Source organism: Doryrhamphus excisus, chromosome 9 (assembly GCF_030265055.1).
Source record: "Doryrhamphus excisus isolate RoL2022-K1 chromosome 9, RoL_Dexc_1.0, whole genome shotgun sequence".
Lineage (NCBI taxonomy): Eukaryota > Metazoa > Chordata > Actinopteri > Syngnathiformes > Syngnathidae > Doryrhamphus > Doryrhamphus excisus.
The window spans coordinates 19,673,727-19,693,291 of record NC_080474.1 but is presented as its reverse complement, the minus strand read 5'-3'; the positions used below and the strand labels follow the sequence as shown (position 1 = coordinate 19,693,291).

At 37.8% G+C, this 19,565-nt stretch overlaps 3 protein-coding genes across 4 annotated transcripts in view; 2 read left to right on the top strand and 1 right to left on the bottom strand.

Moving 5' to 3' along the window:
- The first annotated feature begins 1,732 nt into the window (after positions 1–1,732).
- Positions 1,733–4,595, top strand: LOC131135952 (claudin-10-like). Its single transcript, XM_058082386.1, has 5 exons — positions 1,733–2,026; positions 3,547–3,708; positions 3,876–3,957; positions 4,030–4,137; positions 4,210–4,595. The coding sequence occupies exons 1-5, from the start codon at positions 1,795–1,797 to the stop codon at positions 4,427–4,429; spliced, it is 804 nt and encodes a 267-aa protein (XP_057938369.1). The 5' UTR covers positions 1,733–1,794; the 3' UTR covers positions 4,430–4,595.
- Positions 4,596–5,173: 578 nt separating this feature from the next.
- dnajc3a (DnaJ (Hsp40) homolog, subfamily C, member 3a) lies at positions 5,174–12,951 on the top strand. Its single transcript, XM_058082385.1, has 12 exons — positions 5,174–5,430; positions 5,718–5,828; positions 5,910–6,034; positions 6,963–7,037; positions 7,183–7,335; positions 7,422–7,603; positions 8,936–9,055; positions 9,182–9,287; positions 9,400–9,520; positions 11,035–11,167; positions 11,242–11,390; positions 12,497–12,951. The coding sequence occupies exons 1-12, from the start codon at positions 5,349–5,351 to the stop codon at positions 12,652–12,654; spliced, it is 1,515 nt and encodes a 504-aa protein (XP_057938368.1). The 5' UTR covers positions 5,174–5,348; the 3' UTR covers positions 12,655–12,951.
- An 836-nt stretch (positions 12,952–13,787) lies between these two features.
- The window catches only part of uggt2 (UDP-glucose glycoprotein glucosyltransferase 2), a 54,555-nt gene continuing 48,777 nt past the window's right edge, over positions 13,788–19,565 (bottom strand). The window contains exons 30-35 of one of the 2 annotated variants that reach the window (XM_058082383.1): positions 19,300–19,482; positions 19,081–19,241; positions 18,692–18,806; positions 17,509–17,625; positions 15,631–15,787; positions 13,788–14,696 (exon numbers count right to left, since the gene is read on the bottom strand). In XM_058082383.1, the coding sequence (XP_057938366.1) occupies positions 14,674–14,696; positions 15,631–15,787; positions 17,509–17,625; positions 18,692–18,806; positions 19,081–19,241; positions 19,300–19,482 (756 nt within the window). In that variant the 3' untranslated portion in view covers positions 13,788–14,673. The remainder of the gene's footprint in view (positions 14,697–15,630; positions 15,788–17,508; positions 17,626–18,691; positions 18,807–19,080; positions 19,242–19,299; positions 19,483–19,565) is intronic. The other variant, XM_058082382.1, reaches the window with a different exon arrangement.

Here is a 19,565-nt window from a genome sequence, read left to right as displayed (position 1 = left end):
AAATTATGACTTTTGGACTGGTGTGTGTCCTGCCAAGTATATGAGCATGAACTAGACTAAAGCTGTCCTATCTAGTTTGACTGGATTATTCCTAAAAAGTCTTTGAGTATGAATTAGACTAGAGCTGTCCTATCTAGTCTGACTGGTATGTGTGTCCTACCAAGTAAATGAGTATGAATTAGACTAGAGCTGTCCTATCTAGTCTGACTGGTATGTGTGTCCTACCAAGTCTTTATGTGTGTCCTACCAAGTCTTTGAGTATGAACTAGACTAGAGCTGTCCTATCTAGTCTGACTGGATTATTCTTAAAAAGTCTTTGAGTATGAACTAGACTAGAGCTGTCCTATCTAGTCTGACTGGATTATTCCTAAAAAGTCTTTGAGTATGAACTAGACTAGAGCTGTCCTATCTAGTCTGACTGGTATGTGTGTCCTACCAAGTCTATGAGCATGAACTAGACTAGAGCGGTCCTATCAAGTCTGACTGGTATGTGTGTCCTACTAAGTCTTGAGTATGAACTAGACTAGAGCTGTCCTATCTAGTCTGACTGGTATGTGTGTCCTACTAAGTCTTGAGTATGAACTAGACTAGAGCTGTCCTATCTAGTCTGACTGGTATGTGTGTCCTACCAAGTAAATGAGTATGAATTAGACTAGAGCTGTCCTATCTAGTCTGACTGGTATGTGTGTCCTACCAAGTCTTTATGTGTGTCCTACCAAGTCTTTGAGTATGAACTAGACTAGAGCTGTCCTATCTAGTCTGACTGGATTATTCTTAAAAAGTCTTTGAGTATGAACTAGACTAGAGCTGTCCTATCTAGTCTGACTGGATTATTCCTAAAAAGTCTTTGAGTATGAACTAGACTAGAGCTGTCCTATCTAGTCTGACTGGTATGTGTGTCCTACCAAGTCTATGAGCATGAACTAGACTAGAGCGGTCCTATCAAGTCTGACTGGTATGTGTGTCCTACTAAGTCTTGAGTATGAACTAGACTAGAGCTGTCCTATCTAGTCTGACTGGTATGTGTGTCCTACTAAGTCTTGAGTATGAACTAGACTAGAGCTGTCCTATCTAGTCTGACTGGTATGTGTGTCCTACCAAGTCTTTGAGCATGAACTAGACTAGAGCTGTCCTATCTAGTCTGACTGGTATGTGTGTCCTACCAAGTCTTTGAGTATGAACTAGACTAGAGCTGTCCTATCTAGTCTGACTGGATTATTCTTAAAAAGTCTTTGAGTATGAACTAGACTAGAGCTGTCCTATCTAGTCTGACTGGTATGTGTGTCCTACCAAGCCTTTGAGTATGAACTAGACTAGGGCTGTCCTATCTAGTCTGTCTGATTTATTCCTACCAAGTCTTTGAACATGAACTCGACTAGGGCTGTCCTATCTAGTCCGACTGGATTATTCCTATCATATCTTTGAGCATGAACTAGACTAGAGCTGTCCTATCTGGTCTGACTGAATTATTCCTACCAAGTCTTTGAACGTAAACTAGACTAGCGCGGCTAGCATGCCGGCCTCACAGCAAGGAGATGGAGGGTTTGAATCTCTGTGTGGAGTTTGCAGGCTTGTGTGGGTTTTCCCTGGGGGCATGCTGGTAAGTGCTCGGATTTCCTACACACAACAAACACGTCATGATGGTGACCCTCACTAAATACAGGCGCACCCGCCAAGCCGTCATCATCATCATTGGCGTCGTGTTTGCATGCACACACACGCTGCTGGCTGGAGTGACTGAACGTACCTTCTTCTTCTTCTTCTTCTTCTTCGAGTCGCAGCAAAAGAAATAAGATGGGTTACAGGACGGTGGTGATGTACATAGAGATAGGCTGCTTTGCGGTCTGCGTGTCCGGATGGATCCTGGTGTGTTCCACCATGCCCACTGAGATCTGGACCTGGTCTGAGGTGGGCAGCATCGTCCTCACCACCTCCAACTACTTCTCCAACCTGTGGAAGGATTGCGTGTCTGATTCCACCGGTGTGTCTGACTGCAAAGGAATCCCATCTTTGCTAGCTCTCAACTGTAAGTACAACGCCATTTCACGAAAAACTAGTCGTAATATTACCTTTGCCCAAGTCCCCCCCCTTTAATGTCTGCCTCAGAAAATGCCTGTTATGACGGAGTATTAAAATAATATGACCTTCAAGAATAAAGTTGGAATTCTGTACATTTACAAAAATATATTTATGTTACATGCATTGCCTGAGACAGCTATAAAAAAGGGGGGGGGGGGGGCATTTATGTGACTGTTGGGTGGGGGGTGGGATAAGGAAGGCGGAAACATGCTAATCTGTTTGTGCTCAACTGCTCTATTTTGCTGCCACGTTATAAATAAAAGCTTTCCTGAAGGAAGAAGAACGTTGGAATATTACGACTTTATTCTCGTAAATTTAAGACTTTTTGTCTCATGAATTTACAATTTTATTCTCTGAAATTTATGACTTTTTGTCTAATAAATGTACAACTTTATTCTCAGAAAGTTATGACTTTTTGTCTCAAAATATTTACAACTTTATTCTCTGGAATTAATGACTTTTGTGTCATAAATTTACAACTTTATTCTCTGAAATTAATGACTTTTGTGTCATAAATTTACCACTTTATTCTCGGAAATGTATGACTTTTTGTCTCATAAATTGACAACTTCATTCTTGGAAATTAATGACTTTTTGTCTCATAAATTTACAACTTTATTCTTGGAAATTTATGACTTTTTTTCATAAAATTACAACTTTATTCTCGGAAATTTATGACTTTTTTTCTCATAAATTTACAACTTTATTCTCTAAATTTATGACTTTTTGTCTGATAAATTTACAACTTTATTCTTGAAATTTATGATTTTTTGTCTGATGAATTTACAACTTTATTCTTGGAAATTTATGACTTTTTGTCTCATAAATTTACAAATTTATTCTTGGAAATTAATGACTTTTTGTCTCATAAATTTACAAATTTATTCTAGGAAATTTATGACTTTTTGTCTCATAAATTTACAACTTTATTCTCTAAATTTATGACTTTTTGTCTGATAAATTTACAACTTTATTCTTGGAAATTTATGACTTTTTGTCTGATAAATTTACAACTTTATTCTTGGAAATTAATGACTTTTTGTCCCATAAATTTACAAATTGATTCTTTGAAATTTATGGCTTTTTGTCTCTAAAATTTACAACTTTATTCTAGGAAATTTATGACTTTTTGTCTCATAAATTTACAACTTTATTCTCTGAAATTAATGACTTTTGTGTCATAAATTTACAACTTTATTCTCGGAAATTTATGACTTTTTGTCTCATAAAGTGACAACTTTATTCTTGGAAATTTATGATTTTTTATCTCAAAAAATGTACAGTACAGTATACATCAATAAATAGATATCTATAAATAGATAGACCAGGCAAGAATGCCTTCAAGATAAAATAACACACATTTTCCACAACAGCACCACCTGCTGGAAGTGATGGGGCATTGTGCCACTTAGCCCTAATGCTAACTTGCGTACAATAAAAAACACTCCTTTTGGTGCTCTCTTGAAGGGGACATTCACATGTGCCGAGCCCTCATCATCACCGCCATCATCCTGTCGTTCTTCGGCTCGGTGCTGGTCATGGTGGGAATGAAGTGTACCAAAATTGGGGGGTCCGAGCTCGCTAAAGCAAGAGTGACCTTTGCCGGCGGGATGAATTATTTCATTGGAGGTAAGATGATGTGGGTTTTAGTTACTAGGCATCTTTTAGGGGTAAGGCATTGATTCACCATAAACCTCAGCTTTACAGTTGCCATGTGCTCTCTGATATAGTAACTCTTATACATATTGCAGGTGTACCTCTAATACAGTGACAGTTGAATTCCTCTTTTCTTTCAGGTTTGTGCTCCATGACAGCTTTCTCCTACTATGGAAACAAAATAAGAGCAGAATTCCAAGACCCGAACTACAGAGAACAGAAGTAAGTAAGACATTCCAGATCATACGGTATCAACGTTTGGTGCTGTTATTAAAGCACATATCTTCTTTAAAGGTTTGAAATAGGTGTCGGTGTGTTTATCGGCTGGGGGGGCTCCACCTTGCTTGTGGTTGGAGGTCTCATTTACAGTATCCTCGCAGGGAAGGAAGGATGCCGGTCAAGGTAAAAGTTTGTTATCATTTCCAGGTTAAGAAACATAACACAATTTTAATATTCATTTTTTGTATCTTTCAGCCCTGAAAGCGACGCTGCTTACATGTTCCCTGATCCTTACGTTGCTTTACCGCAAAAGAAGAAGCTACCTTTTACGGATATCAGTGATAGCGCTAAATCACAGATCAGCAGCATTAGTAGTAGTAGTAGTAGTAGTAGTAGTAGTAGCAGAAGTAGTAGTAGTAGCAGTAGTAGTGGAGGCAGCGGCGCTGCAGCATCAGCCACAAACGCATATGTGTGACCTCGTGACGCAGTTTCGCATGTGACCCTTGACCTTTCATCGTCAAAAATTTATCAGTTATGACTGATTTTTTTTTTTTTTTTTACTTCCCCTCTGAGATGGAATTAATTCTGATGCATTCATGTAAATGTCACAAAAATTGTACTAATAAACAAGGATTAAAATGTTCCTGGATCATTTGTTTTTCTTGTTAAAATCGATAGTAATAATTGGTAATAAACTGGAACATTTAATTATAATAATAGCAAATTCAAGAAACAATACAAGCAGTTGATGTTTGCTAATATCACTATATTGACAGTTACTATGGTACCCATTATGTCATTGTATGGTCATATCACCTTGTACTTCTGTACGGGACAAAAAATTACAAAATTTTTAAAATTTTGTTTTTTAAAAAATTTAAATTAAAAAAAAAAATAAAAAAAAAAAACAAAAAAAAACTTAAATTGTATTACGGAAAGCAGGAAGTGAACAAATGTAACAGTTACTGATTGTAAAAGTATCAAATGGAGGATTTAATAAGCTTTGCTTCTTCCTACTCCTTTTTGGACATATGGAACTGTGAACTGATTATGTGATGCGTTCAATTGCAATCTGATGCATGTTCAAATGAAATTAAACCATTACCATTACCGTAATTTCGGTACAAAAGGGTGTTTCCCAGCGCGTGCAACGTGCTGCCGTGGCTCCATGCAGTTGAACAGTCACGAATGGGCGTGGCTCCCTCACGACCGGCAGCCAATCAGCGTGCCCCACGACCGGTTGCCCTGAGCTGTGTGTGACTGGCTGCCTTGGAAGAGCGGCTGCTTCCCTTTTGCTGTCAACACATGGGACTGTGGAGATTAACAACACTTTCAGAACAACTTTCTTTATTTTTAAGCTTTCGCACCGAAAGCGACCCCTGTGGGATTTAACCATGGTTTCCATGGAGCATGTCGCTCGGAAAATCCTAACCTATGTGCCATATGTTCTTGTTTTGATTGATATGCGTTACGAAGGTAAGCCAGAAGGCGTGGTGATAGCTAAGTTGTTTTTTAAAACATTGCTGCTTTTCGCTATCTAATAAGTATATTCCTTTGAGTGAAAAAAAGGATAGCTAAAGTTAGCTAAATCGATAACTGTGCTAACGTCAGTGTAGCCTGACATGTCACTACATTAGCATGTAAGCTAGCACTTTTTTTTTTCGCGCCCCTGTGTATTTTTAGCCTGCGTAACAGCCTCAAAATGGTGCTGTCTGTCATGTCGGTGACAAAGACAGGAATGCTGAAAGTGCCTGTTTTGCCAGGAGTCAACTGTGGAAGGGAGGCCGGCGTGGACAATCACATGGAGATGGGCAAGAAGCTGCTTGCAGCCGGACAACTAGCTGATGCTCTCTCTCATTTTCATGCCGTTGTGGGTAAGTCAATGGGCGTTTCAATGTACTATTTGTATATAAAAAAAGCTAAATTAAATACTGTTATTAACCTATACCTGTCAGATGGAGATCCCAAAAACTACTTGGCCTACTACAGGAGAGCCACAGTCTACTTAGCCATGGGGAAGTCCAAATCAGCTCTACCAGATTTGACCAGAGTCATAGAACTCAAACCTGACTTCACGTCTGTGAGTTTACACTTTACAACCACGCAATATTATCTAATTAAATACCGTGAAAACTACAATTTTAAAGCCTGTCAGCAGTGTAGTGCATCAAAGTTGACTTACTCCCCACTTTCGGTGATGAGAAAGTCGTCCCTGATAGTTAACGCTAATTTAAGTTATTAGAATTTACTTTGTATATATTTATAATGTGACATATGTTTGCCCAGACGGCAAATTGTCCATAGGTATGAATGTGAGTGTGAATGGTTGTTTGTCTATATGTGCCCTGTGATTGGCTGGCCACCAGTCCAGGGTGTACTCCGCCTCTCGCACAAAGACAGCTAGGATAGGCTCCAGCCTATGACTATGTTGCCCACTCGATATCCATTACAGGCTTGTCATCATGGAAGTGGTTCTCAGGGTTTCATTTTTGGTTTTCCTTGAGTTTTTCCTTGCCCAGTTGGGGGGTTCAATACCAAATATGTATTTATATGTTTTTATAATCCAGAATGCCCAATCCCAAAGATGTATTTATACGTGCGAGAGGGTAGGAGGAGTGTAGCGTGCAGAAAACGTACACATTGTAAGTAAATTTATTATGTGTGCACACAGTTTAGTTCCAAAATTGAACATTGTGTTTTTGTCCCTTTTGTAGTCAGGAACTGATATTTTCCTGAAACTTCCCTATGTTCTACTGCTGATTACTAAAGAACGGAAAAAGATTTTTTTTTTTTGATAGGTTCCATGTTTATATAGCCAAAGAACTCAATATTCAATAAGTCAAAATCATCTAAAATTTCCGTTACTGAAGGGGTTTTGCGTGATGTCATGCATGATTCTACATGAGCACAGGTGTCCCAATATTAATATTAAATGTACAATTTCATTTTAAATAAAATGTAATGATCATCTTCGCATAGAAACAAATTGGATGGTCTTTTGTTAACAGGCACGGCTCCAGAGAGGAAACCTTCTACTGAAGCAAGGGAAACTGGACGAAGCAGAAAGTGACTTCCGGAATGTGGTGAGTGGAATATGCCACATGAACCGGTGACCGAGTGGTTAGCATGTTGGCCACGCAGTCAGGAAGACTTGGGTTCAAATCTATATTGGGCGTCTCTGTGTGGAGTTTGCATGTTCACATTGAGTTAACGCATATCATATTTTAGCTGAAGGCCCACCCCAGTGGCAAAGAGGCGTCGGAGGCCCAGGATCAGCTGACAAAATCAGTTGAACTCCATCAACTGGTGGCTCAGGCAAAGAGCAGGTACGACAGCAAGGACTACTCGGGGGCCGCAGCCCAGCTCGACACCATCATCGAAGTAAGAGATCTCGCCTCTGCAATCCTCCAAGCACTCAGATTGAAGAAGCCTAAATGTCGTGGTGACTTTTACTTTTACTTTCACAGATTTGTGTTTGGGACGTGGCCTCACGTGAGATGCGAGCCGAGTGTTTAATTCAGATGGGCGAAATGGGCAAGGCCATCAGCGACCTCAAAGCGGCGTCCAAGTTGAAGAACGACAACACGCAGGCCTTCTACCAACTCAGCACAATCTACTACCAACTGGGAGACCACGAGATGTCCCTCAAGTAAGACTACAGACCGCTGGACCTTTTCCACGGTTCAAAAAATCATGGTTCCAATGACGAGTATGAAACTTGGCTATTTTTTTTCCTCTTAATCAATATACATTTTCTTCCTTTTAATATTGACTTTATTCCCATAATAATATAACATTTCTCCAACACCTATTGTGTTTTGTTTCTCATATTACAATAAAAAAAAAAACACTTGGTACTAAAACAATTTTTGTAAAATAACTTTTTAAAGTAAAGTAACTTTTTTTTCTCTTTATGTTTTGACTTTATTGAAGTAAAATTTCAGCTGTTTTTTCTGATGATTTCAACTTTCATCTTGTAAATTTCCTTCTCATGATTATGACTTTATTGTTGTAACTAATCATTAATGTTTGTTTTTCATAATTTACGACTTGTAAAAAATTGTCTTTAATATTTAAATTTTTTGCTACGAAAATTCTGTAATTTTTTTTTCATTTTTCATTCTTGTTAGGTTCCACCATTTTTCTCTTAATATTTTTTAATTTATTCTAATTTTATTCCATTCTAATATTGCAGCAGATTTTTCAGTTTATTTATTTTTGCTTTTTTTCTCTTTATGTTTTGACTTTATTGAAGTAAAACTTCAGCTGTTTTTTCTGATGATTTCAACTTTCATCTTGTAAATTTCCTTCTAATAATTATGACTTAATTGTTGTAACTAATCATTAATGTTTGTTTTTCATAATTTACGACTTGTAAAAAATTGTCTTTAATATTTACATTTTTTGCTACGAAAATTCTGTAATTTTTTTTTCATTTTTCATTCTTGTTAAATTCCACCATTTTTCTCTTAATATTTTTTAATTTATTCTAATTTTATTCCATTCTAATATTGCAGCAGATTTTTTAGTTTATTTATTTTTGCTTTTTTTCTCTTTATGTTTTGACTTTATTGAAGTAAAATTTCAGCTGTTTTTTCCGATGATTTCAACTTTCATCTTGTAAATTTCCTTCTCATAATTATGACTTAATTGTTGTAACTAATCATTAATGTTTGTTTTTCATAATTTACGACTTGTAAAAAATTGTCTTTAATATTTAAATTTTTTGCTACGAAAATTATGTAATTTATTTTTCATTTTTCATTCCACCATTTTTCTCTAAATATTTTTAATTTATTCTAATTTTTTTCCATTCTAATATTGCAGCAGATTTTTCAGTTTATTTATTTTTGCTTTATTTTGAAAAACACTCTTTTCTTGCTGTCCTCAGTCTTGTCCGGAATAAAAGTGTATGTCGTATTGAACTATGTAACATTTCCGTTATCAATACGTAACACTTCCTGTTTCCTCTAACGTGCAGTGAGGTACGCGAGTGTCTCAAGCTGGACCCTGACCACAAGCAGTGCTACAGTCACTACAAGCAAGTCAAGAAACTCAACAAACAGATCCAGTCTGCAGAGGAACTCATTCAAGAGCAGAGGTGTGTGTTTGCGTGGGATGTATATCTATAATAATATATATAATAAGCATTGCATCATCTCCTGAAGAACGTCTGCTTGGTCCTCCAGCTCCTACCAACACCTCCATACTTTGTGTTTTCTTTCAGGTACGAGGATGCGGTGAGTAAATACGAGGCGGTGATGGCGACCGAGCCCAACGTGCCGCATTTTTCCAACCTGGCCAAGCAGCGCATCTGCCATGCATTGACACACGTGAGTGCCCCCCCCCCCCCCCCCCCCCCCCCCCCCCCCACTTCCCGCTGCATAAACAAACCCATACATGCAAACATTACGGCTATAAGACGACGTGTTTTTACTCCTGCAGGGCCAGCAGGCTGCCAGAGCTATCTCCGAGTGTAGCAGAGTCCTCCAGTCTGACCCGCACAACGTGAACGTGCTAAAGGACAGGGCTGAGGCCTACATCCAGGAAGAACAGTATGAGGACGGTAAGCGTTCTATCATATTGAAATTCTTCTTTAGTGATGACAGTGTATGATATGCTGCAATTGTGTATATATATATATATATGTATATCACATTATTGTAACACCTTTTTAAATGTATGTAATATCACTCAGCAGTCATAGTCCAGATTTATCTGCACATTGCACCCGCTGCTCCATAAGGGTGTCATTACAAGAAAGTACCACAAGGGGGCGTTGTAGGTCCACCCATCTTTCACAAGCGCTACGGCAGCATGTAGAATTGTGTAGACTTTTTCCACTAGTATCATTCCAACATTCATTAGTATTGTAAAATATATATTAAAAATACTTAATTCTCACATACTTTTTTAAAACACGGAATACACTAATACCGTACCGCCCTCCAACATCCATTGTCACAGTACACTGTGAACCACACCAGCGTGCAAAAGTGCCTTTTACCTTTTTTAGTGCATCTCACTGGCTACTCCTGCAACACACACACACACACACACACACACTTAGAGCCTGGAGCGGCTGCAACATAGTGTGTGCCCAGTGTGGGCTTCTTTCATGGCTAAAATGTGTATAATAATGATAATAGTAGCAGTAGTAGTAGTAATATTTTTTGCATCAAAGAAGTAATAGAAATAAGTAATTTAAAAAAATATTTAATATTTTTTTATTTATTATTTAAATATTTTTAACGCACAGTACAAATACACCTTAACTAAAGTCTAAAAAAAAATTGTCAATCATATCTCATTGAGTTTGGAATACTAAAATACATACAATATGATAAAAAAATCAAATTATTAAAAAATATTTTTCACCATAATTCCTTGAGCCAGAGGTTTTAAATACAATGTAAAAATATAAAAGTTAAAAACAGTATATAAATGTGTATAACAATTATAATAGTAGCAGTAGTAATATTTTTTTGCATCAAAGAAATAATAGAAATAAGTAATATTTTTATTTTTGAAATTTATTTAATTTTATTATTTATGATTTTAAATATTTTTAACGCACAGTACTCGAGTGTTTTGTTGATTTTAAAATACACCTTAACTAAAGTCTAAAAAAAATCAATTGTCAATCATATCTCTCTCTCTTGAACTGGAGGAGTTTGGAATACTAAAATACATACAATATGATTTAAAAAAAATCTAATTATTAAAAAATATTTGAGCCAGAGGCTTTAAATACAATGTAAAAATATAAAAGTCAAAAACAGTATATAAATATGTATTCAATTATTTTTACACCAACTTTAAAAAACACACTTAAACTTATTTTTGGCGTTTATATATTTGTTTCAAACTTGGTAAGTATTGTACTGTCAGCAAGTTACTGTATAAAAAGTACTTATGATATACAAAAAAAAAAACGGACCATAACACCACTTGAATGTCTTCTGATTGGTCGCTGTCGTCTTTGAAGCTGCTGATTGGATAACAGAAGATAAAGCGCTCGGCGACACGTGCAAACGACCGTATGATGAATCCACGCCACTTCTGTTTGTGTCTTTGCAGCCATCAAAGATTACGAAACGGCGTCCAAACACAGCGAGAACGACCGTCAGATCAAAGAAGGTCTGGAGAAAGCTCAGCGGCTCCTCAAACAGTCTCAGAAGAGAGATTATTATAAAATCCTTGGAGTGAAGAGGTAGGAACGAGCAGGTTTCTGACGTCTGTTAGCTGTCGTAAGCATGATGACATCGTTGGTGGTCACGCTCACAGGACCGCCCAGAAGAAGGAGATCATCAAAGCCTACAGGAAATTGGCTCAACAGTGGCACCCGGACAACTTCCACGATCCGGAAGAGAAGAAGAGAGCCGAGAAGAAGTTCATAGACATTGCTCAGGCCAAGGAAGTGCTCACTGATCCGGGTACGGACTGATGGATATTTTAGATATTAATCATCGGTAAATTTGTGGTTTATTGCAAAATTAGCGTTTTCCCTTTTCTCTCTCTCTACCTTCTCTTACCTTTTTTATTTTCACGAAACAGAACTTTTCCTAAAAAAAAATGTTAATTAATTTTCCTTGAAGTAAAAAATATATCCTTAAAATTTTGAAGTAAAAAAAAGTGAAGCAACATTTTTTAAAATTGAAAATTACTTTGAAAAAAAAATACTTTAAATTCATTTTCCATGAAGAAAAACCTCCTAAACATTTTGTAGTGGAAAAAGTAAAGCAAAAAAAAAGAAGTTACCTTTTATTTTCATGAAGCAGAATTTTTTCAAAAATTTCTGTGAAAAAAAAAAATATTTTCTTAAAATGTTGAAGTGAAAAAAGTGAAGCAACATTTTTTTAAATTGAAAATTACTTTAAAAAAAGAAAAATACTTTAAAATCATTTTCCATGACGAAAACTCCTAAACATTTTCTAGTGGAAAAAGTAAAGAAACAAAAAAAAAAGTTACCTTTTATTTTTGTGAAACAGAACTTTTTCTAAAATTTCTGTGAAAAAAAACATTTTTTTAAAACGAAGTGAAAAAAGTGAAGCAACATTTTTTTTAATTTGAAAGTTACTTTGGAAAAAAAGGAAAATTTTCTAGAAAAATACTTTAAATTCATTTTCCATGAAGAAAAACCTCAAACTTTTTCTAGTGAAAAAAGTTAAGCAAAAAAATAAAAATGTAAAAAGTACTTTGAAAATATCTTTTTTGTAGTGGGAAAAAAGTGAATAATTTTTTTTAATTGAAAAAATTACTTTTCAAAAATATTTTCCTTAAAAAAAAATCAAAAAAAATTTTTATTGAAAAAAAAAATGAAGCAAATTTTTTAATTTTTTTTTTTAATTGAAAAACGTAATATTTTTAACTTTTAATGTTTGGTACATCCTGTACTTGATAGTAAATTGGCTATTATTGTCAAATAATCTAATTATGTATAATTTCTACAACAATTAGGAGCGGTGCCTCCTCATGACCATCAACAAAGTGAACAAAAGTTTGTTGCTAACTAATCCAACCTTGTTTGCATGTCTTCCAGAGATGAGAAACAAGTATGACCACGGCGAAGACCCCATGGACCCAGAGAGCCAGCAGGGTCACCGCGGCGGCCATCATTTCCACGGAGACTTCCACAACTTCCAGGGCTTTAACCCGTTCGGATCAGGACCTTTCAACTTCAAATTCAACTTCAACTGAAGAACCCAAAACGACGATTTCCTCTCCATTTCAAGGAGAGACCGCTTGGCCTTACTGACCGTAATAAAAACTATTTTCTTTACATGTGAAATCATCCATTCGGAGGGACGGTTTGTTGCTATGCAAAACAAAGACGCTTTTTTAAAAGCACCAGGAACAATGGCTTCCTTCCAAAAAAGTATGTATTATTTGCTTTATGATACACATCCATTCAGGAAAATCTTTTTGTACGTCGGTACAACGCTATTTTTATATGAAGGGAATGTGTTTGATCTGTAAATAAATCTATTTATGTGATATTATCTTCCCTTCAATGACCCTCAAACCAAGAAGCGCTGAAGCCATTTTCATCCTTCCGTACTTTAATAGAGAAACACAATTAAGACTCTTTGGTTGAGCAGCAACGACTTTTAAGTTTTTCATTCATTTCATTGAGAGCATGATGACAAAAGGCTGACAAATGATTATCCAAAGGTATCATAACACAAAGATGACCATTCGTTTATACATTAACCAGTCATCATTTGAGATGAGTGTCCGCTTTAAACAGTCACCTACAAAATGAATCATTTGGCTACATTTGCAGCCATTTGTATAAACAATAGCTTTTAGCTCGGACTCAGGGAATTTTACAAAATGATTTCCCGAAACAGAACTTTTCCTAAAAAAAAAAAAAAAACGTTTAATTAATTTTCCGTGAAGTAAAAAATATATCCTTAAAATTTTGAAGTGAAAAAAGTGAAGCAACATTTTTTTTAAATTGAAAATTACTTGTCTGAAAAAAGAAATACTTTAAATTCATTTTCCATGAAGAAAAACCTCCTAAACATTTTCTAGTGGAAAAAGTAAAGCAAAAAAAAAATTTCATTTATTTTCATGAAACTGAATTTTTTTCTAAAATTTCTGTGAAAAAAAATATTTTCTTAAAACGTTGAAGTGAAAAAAGTGAAGCAACATTTTTTAAAATTGAAAATTACTTTGAAAAAAGAAAAATACTTTAAATTCATTTTCCATGAAGAAAAACCTCCTAAACATTTTCTAGTGGAAAAAGTAAAGCAAAAAAAAAAAGTTACCTTTTATTTTCATGAAACAGAATTTTTCCAAAAATTTCTGTGAAAAAAAAAAAAATTCTTAAAACATTGAAGTGAAAAAAGTGAAGCAAGATTTTTTTTAAAATTGAAAATTACTTTGGAAAAAAAGGAAATTTTTCTAGAAAAAGACTTTAAATTTAAAAACTTTAAAAAAACTTAATTAATTTTCCGTGAAGTAAAAAATATATCCTTAAAATTTTGAAGTGAATTTTAATACTTTAAAATACTTTAAATAATTCATTTTCCATGAAGAAAAACCTCCAACTTTTTCTAGTGAAAAAAGTTAAGCAAAAATGTAAAAAGTACTTTGAAAATATCATTTTTGTAGTGGAAAAAAGTGAAGATTTTTTTATTGAAAAAAATTACTTTTCAAAAATATTTTTCTTAAAAAAAAAAACATCAAATTTTTTTTTTATTTTACAAAAGGGAATTTTACAATTTTTTTTTTTTTTTTACAAAATAAGGACTTTTACAAGAATAAAGTACTATTGTGAGAAAAAAAAACTTATAGCTGCTGCTGGTGTCAGATTGTTTCATTACGACGTTCCCTCGTCCAAATTATGATTACAGTATATTCAATTTTATAATACGTCTGGCCCTAATACTGCTTGCTAAGTGTTTGAGCCAGTGGCAAATGGCACGGTGGTGCAGTGTTGGCAAACCTTCATAGCGGGCATGTGGTTCTCGGCGTTCTTCAGGCTTGACTGTCTAGTAGACTCACGGATGGATTTAATTGCCGACGGATCCTGCTTGTTCTTCTCCAGCTTTTGGAGTTTTGCAGTCGAGTTTACAAAAATCACAACATCATAAAAGAATTAGCATAACGATGCTAACATGAACCTGATCACATTCTTTGTGCTTTGGAGGTGTCTCTTGGCAACGAACACTTGAGGCATCGGTCGGTGTGTCTTCAAGCTTCCCACGTTTGTTAAAGTTCATCACGCTTGTGTCCTATCAAGGAAGAGACATGAGTGCGTTACGACAAAAACGACAAATATTAAATTGACCCGAATATAAGACAACCCTAATTACACCCCTCCAACTAATTTAAATATCAGTCAATGACAACACAACTAAACACAAAATGAGTTTTTTTTTGTTAAACACAGTTTAAAGTGACTGTCCAGCCTATTAAAACATAACAAAAGATTAATTAAGAGATTAATTGATCAGAGATTAATCAGTCCAGAACAGGTTATAAAACAATTTCTTTTTTTAAAACTTTGTGACTGGGGAACCACAAATGACAAAAATATAGAACAGTGGTGAACCTTCCCAAGTGCAGTTATGACTCATTCAGGAGGTCACAAAAGACCCCACAACAACTTCTGAACAAAAAAAAACGATATTAAAACTGGTGTCAATTTTGCTAGAAAACATTTTGCTGGTAACGAAAAACCTCCGGGAAAATATTCTGTGGTGTGATGAGACAAAAGTTGAACATTTTAAGAAGTTGTGTATCCCATTTTGTGTAAAAGTAACGCTGTATTAAAGAAAACAGTAAAATACGGTGGAGGTAGTGTGACGGTCCGGGACTGTTTTGCTGTTTCGAGACCAGGAACACTTCTTGTGAGAAGTGGAACCATGTTTTTCTGATGGTGACGTCAAGATGAAACTTGGGTTCTGCAGCTTAACGATGATCCTAAACACAACAGGAAGTCCACTTCTGAGTGGGCCGGACTTTGGAGCGGCTTAGTCAAAGTCCTGATCTCGGTCTTAAAAACCTTAAAAAAAAACCTCCACTGTGACAGAATGACAACAATTCTGCAAAGATGAGTGGGGCCGACATTTTTCCACAAACATTTGATTGCAGTTGTTGCATGCTAAGAGTGGCCCAAACCACTTCTCCATAGCGCAGTATTTGGGCGAATACAGAAAAGTGTACCTTTATTTTGTTGCGACGACATTGTCTTTGACGTCGTCGTCACGTCTTCTTGGAATCGCTTGAGCAGATGTTTGATTTCCTTGTCGTAGCTCACCCACTCGGGCACAATCCTGGCCGCCGCCATCAGTTTGGGCTCTTTGGTCTTGGGGTTGTTGCACTGCAGAAGAAGACAACATAAGACTTTCTTCTTCTTCTTCTTCTTCTTCTTTCCGCCATCGTCTCAGGCAGCCATTTGAGCTTAATTTGATTTTTTTTTTTTTTTCTTTCTGGTTCTTAAAAGAACATGAGCTCATGTCTTGTGTCTAAATTAGCAAGTGGGGTCACATTGCAGCTGACTGGTGCTCGCCTGCTAATGTTTTCATTCCATTAGGGAGGACCCAGCAGTTGTTTCTCATGGACTTTAATGGCTGGGAGGGAGAGTCCCGCTGTAGTCAATGCGGTGCTGTTAAAAAGCCGTAAAAAACACGCCTGGAACTTCAAACTTGAATGCCACACAGGTCATAAAATATGGAATTTACACACACACACAAATATAATTGTTTTGTATTGGCAAAACTCCAAATTGTCCATAGCTATGAATGTGAGTGTGAATGGTTGTTTGTCTATATGTGCCCTGTGATTGGCTGGCCACCAGTCCAGGGTGTACCCCGCCTCTCGGCCAAAGACAGCTGGGATAGGCTCCAGCACCCCATTCCCCTTGTGAGGAAAAGCGGTAGAAAATGAATGAATGAATGAATGAACATTATTAGAGACCTCTCGGCATGAAATAACACCCCTATAGTCACTTTTACACACATTTATAGTAAACATAACGGAAAATAATACATATAAGGCATAAACAATTAAGACTTAAATAATATTTAAATTTTTTTGGAATGTTTATGTTCGGTTCCTCCAACATTCCAAAAACATGCTAGGTTAATTAGCGACTCCAAATTGTCCATAGGTATGAATGTGAGTGTGAATGGTTGTTTGTCTATATGTGGCCTGTGATTGGCTGGCCACCAGTCCAGGGTGGACGCCGCCTCTCGGCCAAAGACAGCTGGGATAGGCTCCAGCACGCCACGACACTTGTGAGGAAAACGGTAGAAAATGAATGAATGAATGAATGAACATTATTAGAGACCTCTCGACATGAAATAACACCCCTATAGTCACTTTTACACACATTTATAGTAAACATAACGGAAAATAATACATATAAGGCATAAACAATTAAGACTTAAATAATATTTACATTTTTTTGGAATGTTTATGTTCGGTTCCTCCCACATTCCAAAAACATGCTAGGTTAATTAGCGACTCCAAATTGTCCACAGGTATGAATGTGAGTGTGAATGGTTGTTTGTCTATATGTGCCCTGTGTGTTAGAAAATGGGGCGGCACGATGGACGAGTGATTAGCATGCAGGCCTCGCAGCTAGGAGACCCGAGTTCGATTCCCTCCTGGGGCATCTCTGTGTGGAGTTTGCATGTTCTCCCCGTGCATGCGTGGGTTTTTCTCCGGGTACTCCGGTTTCCTCCCACATTCCAAAAACATGCTAGGTTAATTAGCGACTCCAAATTGAATGTGAGTGTGAATGGTTGTTTGTCTATATGTGCCCTGTGATTGGCTGGCCACCAGTCCGGGGCGTACCCCGCCTCTCGCCCGAAGACAGAGGAATAGAGAACAGGCTGAATATGTGTAAGATATGCTAACACAATGCTTATTCAGCTACATAAAAAATAAACATAAACAGAAAATGTGTTATGGAACATAAACAGTTTTTTCATTTATAAGTCGCTCTGGAGTATAAGTGGCAGGAACAGCCAACCTATGAAAAAAAAGTGCGACTTATAGTCCGGAAAATCCGGTATTACTGTTTGAAGATGGATTTACCAGGTCGATGGTCTTGGCTGAGACTTTGGAGGCGTCGTCACACCAAGTCTCGCACCACAGCCACTCTTGAGGGAGAGACTTGATGGTCACCTGGTGGATCATGTTGTTGGGGAGGTCCTGAACACAGCATCATATGGAAACATGGGTAGTCACATGACACTATGTTCATACGGCATATTTTGGGAATATTTATATATTAAAAATGTTTCTTTTTTGGAATTATTGGTATGAACTTGGCTGCACGGTAGTCGAGTGGTTAGCATGCAGGCCTCACAGCTAGGAGACCCGAGTTCAATTCCACCCTCGGCCATCTCTGTGTGGAGTTTGCATGTTCTCTGGTTTCCTCCCACATTCCAAAAACATGCTAGGTTAATTAGCGACTCCAAATTGTCCATAGGTATGAATGTGAGTGTGAATGGTTGTTTGTCTATATGTGCCCTGTGATTGGCTGGCCACCAGTCCAGGTTGTACCCCGCCTCTCGCCCGAAGACAGCTGGGATAGGCTCCAGCATCCCTGTGACCCTCGAGAGGACAAGCAGTAGAAAATTAATGAATGAATGTTGCCTCGGTTGCACGGGAGTCGAGTGGTTAGCGTGCAGGCCTCACAGCTAGGAGACCCGAGTTCAATTCCACCCTCAGCCATCTCTGTGTGGAGTTTGCATGTTCTCCCCGTGCATGCGTGGGTTTTCTCCGAGTACTCCGGTTTCCTCCCACATTCCAAAAACATGCTAGGTTAACTAGCGACTTCAAATTGTCCATAGGTATGAATGTGAGTGTGAATGGTTGTTTGTCTATATGTGCCCTGTGATTGGCTGGTGACCAGTCCAGGGTGTACCCCGCCTCTCGCCAGAACACAGCTGGGGTAGGCTCCAGCACCCCTATGACCCCCGTGAGGATAAGCGGTAGAAAATGAATGAATGGTATGAACTTGGTTGCACGGTGATCGAGTGGTTAGCGCGCAGGCCTCACAGCTAGGAGACCCAAGTTCAATTCCACCCTCGGCCATCTCTGTGTGGAGTTTACATGTTCTCCCCATGCATGCGTGGGTTTTCTCCGAGTACTCCGGATTCCTCCCACATTCCAAAAACATGCTAGGTTAATTAGCGACTCCAAATTGTCCATAGGTATGAATGTGAGTGTGAATGGTTGTTTGTTTGTTTGATTACTCCCATATTCCACGTACCTGGTCCAGGTTTGATAAACTGTTAGGATCCTGGCTCAGAGCTTGGTACTGGCCTCGCAGTCGGTCCCCAGCAGCGATCTTGCGGAACTTCTTCAAATCGACCACGTAGAGGGCGCTGTAAGTGGAGATATGGAGCGAGAGAGGACATGAGGCATAAGGTGTGAGAAATATTCCTCCTGGTAGGCCATAAAAAAAGCACTTCATAAAAACTGTAAGATGACTCGGGGAGTCCATTCATAAAAAAACCACATGGACACATTCAGTAGGCGATATGATGCGTTCATAAAAATGGCGGCTGTCGCGTATATAGCTGGAAATCATTCACATCGCCGCCGCATGTTTGGACAAGTACTACTACAGTAATACATGTCATCTTCATGACAGCGTACCTGATGTGGTACTTCCTGTGTCCCAGATGCGACGCCCAATAGCCGCTTTTCCAAAATCGATAGCCGTCCATTTCTTCGCGGCTGTCACAAAAAGGGGTGTATCCATACGGCGAGCCCTCCAGGTCCAGATCCCGCAGCTCCTTCAAATCAGCTCGTACTATCTGTGAGGAAAATAAGGAAGTGATGGAAATCTCACGGTTCCCGTTCTTCCGGTCGTACCTGGTCGGCGTCCACAAAGATGATCTTGTCCACGGCCAAAGGGAAGAGAACGTCCAGGAAGAGGATCTTGTAGCCCCAGATGATGCGCTGCTTCTCTGTTTGCTGGTGGAGCCAACGTGGCCACTTGTACTGGACCAGTTCATACTGAAAACCGTACGACTCCGCCATGTGAGGGATGGTCTCCTGGAGGGGAATAAAAAAATAGATGTCACCAATAAGGTGCCTAGTGGCGTGCAGTGGCTCAAACTTCCTCCCAACTGGCTCGT